Consider the following 14,417-nt stretch of genomic DNA (forward strand, 5'->3'; position numbering starts at 1 on the left):
AACTCTATATGACTCCACTCATAGGTGGAAGTTAACATATTGACAATGACATCTGATCAGTGGTTACCAGGGAAAAGTGGGGGTGGGGAGGGAGGGCACAAAGGGGGAAGAGGTGTACCCACAACATGACTAACAATAACGTACAACTGAAATCTCACAAGGTTGTAATCTATCATAACATTAATAAAAAAAAATATGAAGCAGAAAGAGAAAGGGAGATAAATCTTATTGCACGGGCTTAGACACACTTTCAGATCTGAAGCCATCCCATGTTCCAGGGCCCTAAGACAAGGATGGCTTGGCCCTCCCTGCCACATATTCCATAAAAGATCACTAAATTTTTGGTATGATATTGAATTACTTAACACACTATCCCAATAATGATTGAAATTCTTGTTGAAAACAATGACAAAAGTTTTATTAAGTTCCAAATTTCCCTTAGGGAACACACAAGTCCTGGAGATGGGTTTTATTCTCCCCTTGGCAATAAGGAACACAAGGAGAGAATGCATGAGATTTACACACACTCCACATATAGGGGATGAAAGATTGAGGACTCAGACGCTGATCCCTTTATCTGTGCACCAGGGCTCTGTGTTCGCCACCACAGCTGATGAATGGTTCTCTTTTCAAAGCTACTTTGGCCTCAGACATAAAATTGAGGTCAAAGAATTGATTTCTCCTCTGCGGGTTAGGGAGCTTCCCTGTGAATATGAGAGTGAGCCACTGGTTATAGGGGACATCATGGCACAGAAATTGTGGTTTATAGGGTTTTCTATGAATAGTCATGCATTTCACAATTCAGTTTGCAAGTCTGAGATTGAAAATATTTGCTATAGAAGATGAAAATTTCACGTGTATTAAATATTAAATATGTATTAAATACAGATTATATTTAAATGTATTAACTATATATTCAAAATATATTAATCTAAAATAATAGATGGAATAAAATGATGTCCCTCCCTCAGCTGATGCATCAGTTAAAATATCTGAAGTACATGTGAATACCTCACGCAGAGATTTAAACACTATGTTATGACAAACGAGGACATTTTGAGGGTAACACGTGTAGCATATGGTTTAGATAAGCATTTCAGGAAACTGCTTATGCATACATAAATCAATTATTGAAACACTGAAGGAAAATGCACCCCAAATTCATGACTCTGGTTGCTTTTGGGGGTCAGGTATGCAGAGGAATAGTATTATGCAAAGATACTGAGAAAACTCAAATTTTAGCAGTAATATTCTTCATATAGAGAGATTCTAATTAAATCGCTTCTAGGCTAAAATGAGGGCATCAGTATACATGAAAAAATCCACAGATAAATATATTGATTTACTAGTAATGAGAAGCACAAGTCTAAGCAATTTAAATAATTTTTTAAAACTTTCTTACAACAATTTTATAAACTAGGTTCAATTTTCCCCCTATTTACAGTTGAGAAACCTGACCAGAGTTGTTTACCTTACTATCTTTACTTTTCTCCTTTGCAATTTTTCCTGATTAAACCATAGTGTGACTTGCCAAAATAATGAACCTGAGTTGCCTTCAGGTAGCCGAAGTAAGAGAATTGCAATCCTTGGATCACTAAGAATTGAGAGGAAAATTTGTTAACAAGGCATAAGAAGGGTGGGTCTTAAATATGGCTTTAATGTCTCTCCTGGCTCTAAACTCCTTAACCGTAAATAAGAGGGTTCAGAAAAACAATCAATCAGTATTGCCAGGAACAACAGAGTGAAAAAAAAGGTAAATAGTGGTCTCACACACCACTATTTGGGGTTGATGCAAACAATTTTATACAAAATTAAAAATTCAAGAGGTTTTCTCAAAATTTCATTATTGTCTCATCATTCACAGTTGCATTGAACACTAATGTCATCATTGTGGTCAGCAGAGCTGTATGATTATATAGAGTTAGCCAATCCACATTTTATCAAATATTGAAGTTTATGAAAGCCAAGGATAAGAGTTACATATTAAATGACTTTTAAAAGATGACCCACATATTTGAATGAGCACTTATTTCCAGGAAGAAGTGAAGTCAGAAAACCAAATAATGATGAAAACCCATGAAGGTAACTAGTACTTAAAAATGTTTTCTGAATATGTACATTCAAATTTCATTTCAAATCCAGCTAACATGATCTGGCACTTATAGAATGTTTATAACAGTTGTCAATCAAGGGAATTTCTAGTGTTGCCTACAAATAAAATATATTAGACTGCTTCTTAATTTCCTTTAATTAGAATCATTTTATTTTCTTCAATGAGGAAGGATATTTCTTCTCTATGTTTTGTCTTAAAAGAATTTTGCCTCTATTTTACTGTGTTCATGTTATTTGTAATGTTCTTCCTCATTTAGCATCCTTTGGTCGAGCATCTCTAATTTGGTGTGGATAGAAAGTGATGAGTAACACAGAAAAGTAATGAAAGAAGAGTACTATGAAGATTGAGTTTATCCCAACTGAGAAATATTGCTGAGTGTACTGGGGGTGCATGGTCTTCAAGTGTGAATACTTTACTAGTGAAAAGCATAAATCCAAAAATATAGACACAGTCATAGTTGCCATTTTTCTTGTTTCCTTTCATCCAACACTTCTTTTTTTTTTAATCAAAAGGTGCCCAAGCTACATAGAACAACAAAACCTAACACATGTCTCAGAATTCCTCCTCATGGGACTCTCGGATGATCTGGAACTACAATCTGTTTTCTTTGCGCTCTTCCTGTCCATGTACCTGGTCACCATGCTTGGGAATCTGCTCATCATCCTGACTGCCAGATCTGACTCCCACCTCCACACCCCCGTGTATTTCTCTCCAACCTGTCCTTGGCTGACATTGGTTACTCTTCCACCACCATCCCCAAGATGACTGTGGACATCCAAATTCACAGGAGAGTCATCTCCTATGTGGGCTGCCTGACACAGATGTCTTTTTTTTTATCCTTTTTGGATGTATGGATTGTATGCTCCTCACTGTGATGGCATATGAGCAGTTTGCAGCCATCTGTCACCCACTCCACTATCCAGTCATCACAAACTCACACCTCTGTGGCTTCTTAGTTTTGGCGCCTTTTTTTATCAGCATATTGGAATCCCAGCCACACAATTTGATTGTGTTACAACTTACCTACTTCAAGGATGTGGAAATTTCTAATTTCTTTTATGATCCTTCTCAACTCCTCAACCTTGCCTGTTCTGATACCTCCACCAATGACGTAGTCATGTGTTTTGTTGGTGCCATCTCTGGTTTTCTCCCTATCTCAGGGATCCTTTTTTCTTACTATAAAATTGTTCCCTCCATTCTCAGAGTCCCATCAACAGCTGGGAAGTACAAAGCCTTCTCCACCTGTGGCTCTCACCTGTCAGTTGTTTGCTTATTTTATGGAACAGGCCTGGGGGTTTACCTCAGTTCTGCTGTTTCACATTCCCCAGAGAAGGGTGTAATAGCCTTAGTGGTGTACTTGTAAATATCTATGCACGCAACATAGGAGCACCTAAATATATAAAGTAATTATTAAAAGATCTGAAAGGAGAAATAAACAGCAATACCATAATAGTAAGGGACTTTAACATTCCACTTACAGCAATGGCTAGCTCATCCAAACAGAAGATCAATAAGGAAACACTGGCCTTAAACAACACTTTAGACCAGATGAAGTTAGTAGATATATACATAACATTCCATCCAAAAACCGTAGAATACACATGCTTTTCAAATGCACATGGAACATTCTTCAGGATTGATCACATATTAGGCCACAAAACAAGCCTCAATAAAGTTAAGAAGATTGAAATAATACCAAGCATCTTTTCTGACCATAATGGTATGAAACTAGAAATTAACTACAGGAAGAAAAGCCACAAATATGTGGAGACTAAACAAAATGCTACTGAACAATGACTGGGTCACTGAAGAAATCGAAGGGGAAATTAAAAAAATACCTGGAGACAAATGAAAATGAAAATACGACATGCCAAAATTTATGGGGTGCAGCAAAAGTGGTTCTAAGAGGGAAATTTATAGCAATACAGGCCTACCTCAACAATTAACGAGAAAAAAATAATAAATGTTGGAGAGGATGTGGAGAAAAGAGAATCCTTATACACTGCTGGTGGGAGTACAAACTGGTGTAGCCACTATGGAAAACACTATGGAGATTCCTCAAAAAATAGCATATGATCCAGCTGTTCCAATACAGGGTATTTATCCAAAGAACATGAAATCAACAATCCAAAGAGATTTATGCATCCCTATGTTCATTACAGCATTACTCACAATAGCCAAGACATGGAAGCAACCCAAGAGCCCTTCTAAGGATGAATGGATAAAGACAATGGGGTATATACATACAATGGAAATGGGCCATAAAAAAAGATAAAACTTCCCATTTGCAACAACATAGACGGACCTTGAGGGTATAATGTCAAGCAAATGGAAACCACTCCAGACACTTCCACCCTCGTTCCTCACTTCTCTGCTTTCCCACCTCTCATTTATTTCTACACTTGTGCCTTCACTGAACTTCACTATCCGGAAGGGCAGTTGGTTGGGGCCAAATCGTACTTCCCTAACCAAACTCACATGGCCCTGGATATCCGGGCTGAAGATCCTGAGCACCCAGTGCAGTAAAGGTCAAGCCCAAAGGTCAAGTCCTTCCCTGGACACTATTGACTAGGTTCTCCTCCTCCCTGCTCTCCACCCATCGGCCGGCCCCCCTTCTCCCCCACAGTGCAGGCCGAGTCTCACCCCACCTTCAAGGGCCTGAGCTACAAAATGTTTGTCACGACCGAAAGTGGCCCAGAAGCACCTCTGCCCACTACCAGCTCCCCTGTGTCCCTGTCACAGAGATTTTCATCATCAGCACTTTCTCCACCAAAAGGAACCAGGCTCCACGCAGGGCACTGACCCCTGGGGGACGAAAAGTCAAGCTGGCTCCAGAATGTCCCATTGTTGCCAGAAAGCAACACTAACCATTGTGAGAGTTTGCTCTCTGCAATACTTAAGGAGTTTAAAGCATTTAAGGAAAGCTAAATGGTAAAAGGAGTTTGGTTAAATTTACAATCAAAATTTCAAATTTTGAGAAATAAATTTTGATTTATGAGATGTATATGAAGTATGGGAAAATGTTGCTTGTTCAATGCTTAAAGGAGTGATAACTGTCGGATGAATTCACAAGAACTGACCAATAAATCGAGCCCCATCTTCTCTCCACATGGGACCCTCTCAGCCATGATTGGAACCAACAGCTCTAAGCTTCCCACACTGTCCTCTCTCACTGACTCCAGACCTGGGTCTCCTGCTCCAACTGTGAGTCTCAAATGCCGTCACGCTCCACCAGACCAAGACCCAAGTGGGCGTCTTGTCGCCCCTTCTACCCACCTCCCTGCGGCCTCTGCTCTCTCACCTTCTTCTCCAGGGCTTAGGGCACCAGGCTTCTCTCTCTCTCTCTCTCTCTCTGTCTCTCCTTCTATCCCAAAGCCTTATGCATTCCTTTGTCTGCATTTTCACTCGTTAGCTCATAAATATTTGGGGGCCTCACCAATGTTCCAGGCACTGTGCTGGGGACTGAGGACATGCCACAAACAATGGAGCCAACTGTAACCTGCAGGGTGGTGAGGGCAGCTGGGGAGTGGAGAGCAGCCGAGAGAGGGGATCAGAGGGAAGAGCAGGCAGCCCAGGCCAAGACTCCACCAGGCAGGCAGAGCAGCAGCAGCCAGGAAAGCAGAGGAAGCCGGGCCCAAGAGGCTGGGGATGGTCACTGCAGGTGCCTTCAGTTTCAGATGGGGCCGTGTGGAGCCCAGAAACATCTGTCTGAGGACTGCCCACTGGTTTTGGCCACGTGGGGAGCGCAGCATCAGTGTGACAGTATGAGGACAGAGGCTGAAGTGGGCTGGGGAAGGTGAAGAATGATGATAGTGTGCATAGCCAACTCTTTCAGGAACCAGGGCTCTGCTGAGGGGAGAGTAGGACAGGTGGAGTGGAGGACCATGATGTTAATGGATGTTTGTTTTGTTTTGAAGATGAGAGAGACATGAACATGTGTAAATGATGAAGGGAAGAAATGGTAATCATAATAACAACAGAGAGGACACTTACTAGTATGACCCACTGTTCTATGTGTCTTACACAAATTAACCCATGCTACCCCCTTTTACAGATGGGGAAACTGAGGCACCAGGTGGCTAGGTAACATACCAAAGATCTCCCTGTTGTGGAGCTGTGATTTAAGTTTATGCTGTGGAGCTGTGATTTAAGTTTAAGGTCCAGTGCCCTTGCTATATCAACTACTAAGTGGCCCCAGCAGACACTGTTGTCAGGCATGGAGGTAGGAAGGAAATGAAATTGAGGTGTGTGAAGAACACCTGAAATGGGTTCTGCAGAATATGGGAAAGAGAGCCTGCTGAAAAGAGAAGACCACACTTAGGTTTCTTAAGGCTGGAGATCCTGGATTGGGAGAGCCTCATTCTGAGCAGTGGAGGGAGGGCAGGCCTATGGCCTGACCTGGGGCTGAAGAAGCACAGGATATGGGAAGGGACCGTGCTGCCCAAGAGAGGCTGAAATGATGGACTGAGGCTGGAGAGAGAAGACAGGCAGACCACAGGGGGCTGACGAGTAAGGGCTGAGCAGAGGAGTCACAGGGGAGCTGGGAACGAAATATGGGTGGGGTGGAGTGCCTGAGTGGTGATTAGAAGGATGGGAGGTGTGGGGACAGAGGGCTCCTCTGTCCTTTCAGCTGTCTCATTGCCTCCAGCCCTGCCCTCATCAATGTGGCCCACTACAGTCTTCCTAAAACAGCTCTGAGTCAAGTCATCATCCTGCTGAAGGAAACCCACGGCCAAGACGTTCACTTTTACCACTTCAACTCAACATTCTACCAGAGGTCCAAGACACTGCAGTAAGAAAAGAAAAAAGAGTAAAGCCATGCATGTTGGAAAGGAAGAAATGAAACTGCCCTTACTCTCACATACATGATTTTCCACATAGGATCAACAAAAAAGTGAGTCTAGCAAAACTGCAAGATCCAAGTCCAATATATAAAATTCCATTGTATTTTCTTATAATAATAAACAAACGGAAAGGAAATTTTAAAAAATTTATAATAGCACAAAATACCATGAAGTACTTAGAAAAAATCTAACACAGTGTATGCAAGATCCATATACTGAAAACTATAAAACACTAATGAAAGAAATCAGGAACAACATAAAGAATTGGAGAGGTATCCCACGTTCATGGATTCAAAACTCAATATTCTTAAAATGTCAAATTTCCAAATTGGTCTATAGGTTCAATGAAATCCAAATGAAAATCTCAGCAAACATTTTTGTAGAAATTCACAAGCTGATAATAAAATATATATGGAAAATCAAAGGAATAGGATACCCAGAAGAACTTTGAAAATAAAACAAAAAAGATGGAGATCTCATATTGTGTGATTTCAAGACTTAATAGAAAGCTACTGAGGAAGACAGTGTGACACTGGCAAAAGAACAGAGTTCAGAAAAACTCCCATACCTGTATAGTCAATTGATTTTTGACAACTGTTCAAAGGCAACCCAATGGAAAAAGGATTTTTTTTTAACAAATGGTGTTAGCACAACTCATACGCAAAAAACCATAAATCTTGACCCATACCTTGCATCAGATACAAAATTTAACCCACAATGAATCAGAGGCCTGAACAGGAAATCTAAAACTATAGAACTTCTAGAAGAAAACATATGAAAAAATATTTGTGGCCTTGGGTTAGACAAAGATTGCTTAATTACAACACCAGAAACACAATCCATAAAAGAAAAACTGATATGGCACTTCACCAAATTTAAAACTTCTGATCTTTGACAAACACTGTAAAGGAAATGGGATAATAAGCAAAAGTCTGGGGAAAATATTTGCAAAACACATATCTGAATCCAGAGTATACACAGAACTCTTAAAACTCAATAAGAAGAAAACAACACAATTTTCTGGAATGGTCAAAAGATTGGAACAGACATAAAATCACAGATATACAGACGGTAAATAAGAAGATGAAAAGATGCTCACCATCATTAGTCATTAGGAAGATGCAAATTAAAATCACAATGAGATGCACCAAACATTTGTTAGACTAGCTAAGATGGGAAAACAAAAAACAAAAAAAAACCTGACAGTGCCAAATGTCAGTGAGGATGCAGAAGCAACCAGAATTCTCATATATTGCTTGTGGGAATGCAAAATGGTACAGGCATTTTGGAAGACAATCTGGCAGTTGCTTACAAAGTTAAACATTCAGTTACCATATAACCCAGCAATGCCTCTCTTAATGTATTTACCCAAAAAGAAGGGAAAACTTTATGTTCACGGACCTGTACACAAATGTTTATGGCTGCTTTTTTACAATCACCAAAAACTGGAAAGAACCCAAATGTCCTTCAACTGACAAATGGATAAACAAGCTGTGGTATATCCATATGATGGAATAGTACAAAGCAAAAAAAAAAGGTAAATTTTACTGCATGTAAAAAAAAAAATCTTGCCACGGTTCCCAGGTTTCCAGGCATGAAAACTAAATTCTCCACCTGACTTTCTGGGCCTTTTCAATCTGGCCAATGACAAGCTGGCCATTTGATTTCCCATCCACTTTCTGTTCCAATTACAACTGTCTCCTCGCCGTCCTCTCAACAGCCTGCAGACTTTGGGTCTTCCCCGCCTTTTTGCAAGCTGTGCCGCTCACCTGCAATGCCCTCCCCTCTGCCCTCTGCCCTCTGCCCTCTGCCCTCTGCCCACCCAAAACCCTCTCCACTGGCGGTTCTCTCTGACCTCACTGTTCCTCCTGAGTCCGTGCTGCACAGCCTAGGGCAGGCCCTCTCTCAGTGTTCATGGGCGTCTGGCGGGGGTTATTCTGACTTCAGGTTCCTTATCAACACAAGCGCAGGATGGAGCCTCACTCACCTCCCCGCCCAGCGCCCAAAATCATGCACCTGCGGCTTGGCACACAGTAGACCTGCGACCTGAGCTGAATCTGGGTCTGAAGGGCAACGAAGCACCTTCGATGGAAGTGAAGCATGACAACCAGGGTGCCGCAGAAACAGCGGAAAGTGCAGACGGAGGTCCGGGAGGGGCAAGGTGACCGCCCACAGCCCCGTGTCGTGGCACCCCCGGGCCCGCTTACCTTGCCCTCGTGGGAGCGCTGGGCCGCGCTCACCGACCTGACCTTGATTAGCAGCAGCACGAAGTGAAGCAGCAGGAAGCCGGCGGCGGGTATGGCCGCTAGGATGCTGTCCACGAGCTAAGAACAGCGCCACCAACCGCCCTCCGGGGCCCCGCCCCTCACCCAGACTCCGCCCCAACGGCCGCGCCCACGAGCGGAGGGTCTACCCGCTCCCTGCGCTCCAGCCCCAGGTAAACCTCAGCACATCCTGCTGTCCAGGCTCCCGGGCTGCCTTCGTCCATGACCCTGCTAGATCCTAAACTCTCCCGCAGAGCTTCCTAGCCCCGCCCATGCCCCCGACCCTACCACCATCCCCTCCTCCCAGGCTGGTTCTCCCCGGCGGCTTCTCTCTCGAACCCCGCCCACCACTCGCCTCGCCCCCGTGACCCAGGCCGTTGGTTGTCCCCACCCTGCCCACCGCTCCCCAAGGGGGCTCCGCAGCCTGGTTGATACACGATGATCTTGTCCGTGGTGAATGGCAGGTGATCGTGCGCACCAGGAAGATCAGGCAGGTGACCAGCATGGCGTCCGAGTACAGGCATAGCGACTGGACCAGCAGCATGAAGACGCGGAAATTGCTGTGACGGATGCAATTATTGACCCACTTGCAGCGGTGGTCAAATTCCTGGGTGAGAGGGAGAGTGGGCGCCGTCGAGGACCCGACCTCTGGCTTAGCCTCCATCGCCCCTAAACCTGAGCCTTACCCTAGACCCCTAGGCCATCAGCCCCTGGTCTCCAGCGCTGTCTCCCTTCCCCCCGAGAAACTAAGCTAAAAAGTCCCTATTGCTGGCATTTCCGTGGCTAGAGCACTTTAGGGCTCTGTGGCTCAAGGTCACCTGTCAAGAGGGCTCTAGAGACAAGATATGCCTGGCCTTCTGTGGCACCTCAGCAGGACTTCTGTTTTCTCCTCCACTGAATGAGAGTAATAATGACACCCGCAACCCCCCAGCCTCCCAGGGTTGTAAGAAGCAGATAAGACAGCACATTTGCAAACCTTGGCAGGCTCTGCACACAAGAGAGACAAACTCAGAACCCAGGAGATTGTCTGGCCTGGACCCAAGAGAGGACAGGCAAATCTCCCTAGGCCAGTCCTACAGTCAGCCAGAGGGCCCTTGAGCATCTAATGTCAGTGAGCCCTGGGGTGGGACAAGGGTGTCTTTCCCCTCCCTTGCCTGACCAGGCCAAGCATAGACATGGATGCACCTGTGCCTTTCAGCACCTGGGCAGGCAGGGGCCAGCGTCCCAGGACAGATGCAGGCACAGAGGCAGTGACCTGAATGAGTGACCAAGAGTGGCTGGGAGTTACTGCCACCCTTGGCCTTTAGCAGTGGTTTCAAGCCTGCCACTGGCCCCCCCGTGGAAGTGGGCCTCCTGGTCCCAACCAGGTGCTGGGGGGTTGGGCGGGGGCACGTGGGCAGATGGGAGGGGCGCTCACCTCCACACAAATGTTGCACCAGGGGACGTGGTAGGTCCGGAGTGGGCAGAGGAAGCAGCACTTTGGGCACCACTGCAGGAGGAAGGCCCTGTGGTTCACCCACATCACAGGCGCCATCATGGGGCCCAGTTCGTTGGAACCTGGCATGGGAAGAGGACTGGGCAGCAACAGCAGCCCTCCCATCACTCTGCTGCTGGTGGGGGTGGGGGGCAGCCCCACCGCATCACAGGGCTCCAGGAAGAGTGGGGAGGAGGTGGGCAGGGGAATCCCTGGTCCCCACTCAGTGGACTGACCACACTCAGAGAGGCTGGCAGTCCACAGGAAGGTAGTTTCCAGCCAGAGGAGCTCTGTGAGGACACAGGCCTTTGAAACTGGGATTGATGCTTTAAGGAGTGCATGCAGTGGGAAGAAAGAAGAGAACTGAGTGGTTGCCAAGAGCTGGCTTCTCTCCCTGGTCTGCCCCGGGCTTCCCCCACCAAGGCAAATGGAAACCTCCAGAATGCTGTTTTTCCACATCCTGGTGGCTTGGGAAATGAAGCGCCAGAAGCAGGGCCCAAGAAAATGAGGTTGTGGGGGGAAAGAGTCATGAGGCCCAAGGATGGGAGATGGGGGAGCACGTTAGGAATCATCCTTGCAGCCAGGAGCCTGTAGGCTGCTACCTCCTTCTCCCAGGGAGCTGAGAGCTCACCTTGATGCAAGATGCCAGGGTCTGACAAGTGGAGGGAAAGGAGACTTCAGAAGGTGAGGATGAAGAGGGGGCCTATGAAAATGGGATAGTCCCACTCCCCATTCTGAGCCAGCCATCTGCAACTGAGACCAGAGCAGGACTCAGCCCTGATCTTCGGGTCCCAGAGCTCCCCCCAGGACTCAGTCCACCTGGTCAGGACTCACAGACCTTAAAGTCTGCTCTAAATATCCAGGCTAGTGACAGATCCTCAGAGGCTCCACCCAATACTACCCGCACCACCAGCTGCCAAAGGCGCCAAGCACTCTGTGCTTCAGTGCCTTTGCACCTTCAAGTCCCTCTGCCTAGAGTATCCTCCATTCCCTGACCCCTCTTCTGCACTTCCCCTGCTCCATACCATGATCTTTGTTCCCTTCCATCTGTCTGTCAGAAACCTGCCGGCTTGTGTGGGAGACTCACGGGAATGCGAAGCAGAGGCCACTGACAACGAGCAGCAGCATTACACGGAAGGCAGCGAACAGGCTTGGGAGCATCCAAGGAAGTGGGCCCTGAGGCCTGCCATCTCTGAGAGTGGCATGGCTGGACCCCCTCTGCCCACAGGCACCCTCCCCGATCCTGGCTCCAGGAGCCCTGTGTCCACAGCGACCGCTGAAGCCACAGGAAGTGCTGAAGCCACAGCCCAGGGTGGAAGGCAGAAGTCTCACTGTGATATCACAGAGGCTGAGGAGAATGTGGGCTCAGGGCTCTGAAGCCTGTGACCAGCCCTTCCACCAGCAACCCCTGCCAGCCCCTCTTGTGCTGGGGACTGAGAGGTCCTGTCCCGCCATGTTGGCTTCGAGACCTCATGAGAGTAGAGAAGCACGTGGGGAGAAGGATGTGATTCCAGTCGTCCTTTTAGGCAAAGTGCTAATCGAAGCACACGGTGCGCATTGCTCACTATGTCTCCAGTTTTTCCTTTTTGCTATCACAGAATTCCACTTTGGGGGAGCGAGCAGCAAAATAATTTTCCAGCTTCCCTCGTTTCTGGGCTTTTCATGACACAATTCTGGTCAATGAGATGTAAGTGGATATCTGTTGATTGTTTCTAGGAAAGCTTTTGTCTTCCTGATAAAAGGGGAAAAGGACACCATTGGCACAGCTCTGTTCCTTCTTCCTGTCTTGAACGTAGACGTGCTGGCCAGGGGTGTCCCCTGGACCCATTAGGCAACAAGTTAACATGCTACAGAGACAACATTAGATGACATGTTGAGTCACTGCCCCGTCTTGAACTGCCTCCCTCTGAGACGCTTATTATGTGAGAAAATAACTGGCTTCTCTGTTAGATGCAGCTGACAGTTGTCATTCGTTTTAGCCACTGAACGTCCGAGCCCCTCTGTGTTTAGAAGATTCCCCAGACTATGACTGACAGCGCTAACAGGCCTGTGACACAGGTGCCACCAATTAGTCTCAGAGGTACTACGAGAAACCAACCGGGGAGTCTTTGCTGAGAGGCAGCCACTGCACACATTTTCAGAGCGCCTGTGTGTTGAAGTGTAGTGGCCATTGTGAAGATCACTTTAATTTCAACAGTGATTGTATTATTCTTGAACGTGGGTAAAATATGTAATTCCAAGATTCCTACTTTACTTTAAAAACTTGGACTGATATGGAATGGGAGTAACTGACCTGCAACGTTCTGAGGAAATTAATTTGATTAAAACTAGAGGGGGCCGGCCCTGTGGCCAAGTGGTTAAGTTCATGCTCCACTTCAGTGGCCCAGGGTTCATCGGTTGGGATCCTTGGCGAAGAACTACGCATTACTCATCAAGCCATGCTGTGGCAGCATCCCACACAGAAGAACTAGAATGACCTGCAACTAGGATATACGGCTATGTATTGTGGCTTTGGGGATAAAAAATAAAAAAACAGGAAGATTGGCAGCTTATGTTAGCTCAGGGTCAATCTTCCCCACCAAAAAGTATACTTAAGACAAAAGGGGGCCACCCCATGACCAATGATTAAGTTCACGTGCTCAGCTTCAGTGGCCCAGGGTTGGCAGGTTTGGATCCCTGGCGTGGACCTATGCAGAACTCATCAAGCCATGCTGTGGCAGCATTCCACCTGGAGTTTCTAAAATGACTTACAACTAGGATATAGAAATATGTCATGGGGCTTTTGGGAGAGAGAAGAAAAACAGGAAGATTGGCAACAGATGTTAGCTCAGGGCCAATCTTCCTTACCAAAAAGTATACCTTAAAAAAAAAAAAAGGAAAAAAGAAACGGTACCCTTGGGCCAAATGCAGCCTGCCTGACCGTGAAGTTAAAAAAAAAAAAAGAAACAGAGAGCAAAAGTCCTTTTTAACACAGAATTATTACTTTTATTTTCTGGTCTATAGAAACATATTTTTTCTTCATGACATTCAATTCTTAATTTAAACACATGTTGTAAGAATATTGTCTTATACTTGATGAGATTATATTTTAAATACTAAATTTGAAAGCTTTAGATATTTTCATTTGTTACAATGTCATATAATTGTTATATGTATGCACATTTAAAATATCTACATATTGAAATATTTAAAATTAATTTTTTAAAGTGTAGGTATAGTAGAGAGGAAGAACTGACAGCTTAGAAGAGAAATGATCTTTGAATCACAGTCTGTTTTCAACCTGGTGCACTAAAAAGTTATTACGTGCCCTTTGTCTATTCTACCCGATGGTAGAGAGTTATTATCTCACTTAACGTACATGAGTAATCTCAATTGTAAGCAAATTAATAGAATGACAAAACAGAATTAATAGAATGATAGGAGATTCCTCACTTCTAGAAAAAGCTGAAAATGCTGAGTGGTTGTTATGTTACCTTCTGCTATGCTGTCTACAGGACTGTTAGTCTGATTAATAACATGGCCAACACTCTGACCCTTTCTTATCCTCAGACATCTGTACTCACATAGAGCAACAGCTCTTTGATGTTGCTGTTTTCTGATACTGTGCCCCAAATTCAGAAGAATAAAATTGGCCTTGTGTCTTTTTCTCAGCTAGGTAACACTAAAGGTTTGCCACCCATCCCCACCAGCAAAACCCTTGACATAGCACTCTCAAGCATCAA

At 45.2% G+C, this 14,417-nt stretch overlaps 1 protein-coding gene, 1 long non-coding RNA gene and 1 pseudogene across 2 annotated transcripts; 2 read left to right on the plus strand and 1 right to left on the minus strand.

Annotated features, from left to right (window-relative positions):
• Positions 1 to 399: 399 nt before the first annotated feature.
• Positions 400 to 11,980, minus strand: LOC100064296 (palmitoyltransferase ZDHHC19-like). Its single transcript, XM_070274191.1, has 6 exons — positions 11,721 to 11,980; positions 10,639 to 10,778; positions 8,813 to 9,828; positions 3,414 to 3,503; positions 1,472 to 1,594; positions 400 to 704 (listed from the first exon to the last, which is right to left on the minus strand). Exons 1-3 carry the CDS (start codon positions 11,740 to 11,742, stop codon positions 9,460 to 9,462), a joined length of 531 nt encoding a protein of 176 aa, XP_070130292.1. The 5' UTR covers positions 11,743 to 11,980; the 3' UTR covers positions 400 to 704; positions 1,472 to 1,594; positions 3,414 to 3,503; positions 8,813 to 9,459.
• Positions 2,627 to 3,476, plus strand: OR7E238P (olfactory receptor family 7 subfamily E member 238, pseudogene; annotated as a pseudogene).
• LOC138925170 (uncharacterized) lies at positions 8,790 to 13,795 on the plus strand. The gene is made up of 3 exons (XR_011441009.1): positions 8,790 to 9,394; positions 9,686 to 9,832; positions 11,754 to 13,795. It is a non-coding gene; the product is annotated as an uncharacterized lncRNA (long non-coding RNA).
• The last annotated feature ends 622 nt before the right edge of the window (positions 13,796 to 14,417 follow it).

Source organism: Equus caballus, chromosome 7, assembly GCF_041296265.1.
Source record: "Equus caballus isolate H_3958 breed thoroughbred chromosome 7, TB-T2T, whole genome shotgun sequence".
Taxonomy (NCBI): Eukaryota; Metazoa; Chordata; class Mammalia; order Perissodactyla; family Equidae; genus Equus; species Equus caballus.

Coding starts and splice junctions, on each gene's coding strand:
- LOC100064296 (XM_070274191.1), bottom strand. CDS start 11,742: ATGGAAGGGAACAAAGATCATG. Junction 10,779..11,720: donor GGAAGGGAACAAAGATCATG/GTATGGAGCAGG, acceptor TTCCCATGCCAG/GTTCCAACGAACTGGGCCCC. Junction 9,829..10,638: donor GGTGCAACATTTGTGTGGAG/GTGAGCGCCCCT, acceptor CCTCTCACCCAG/GAATTTGACCACCGCTGCAA.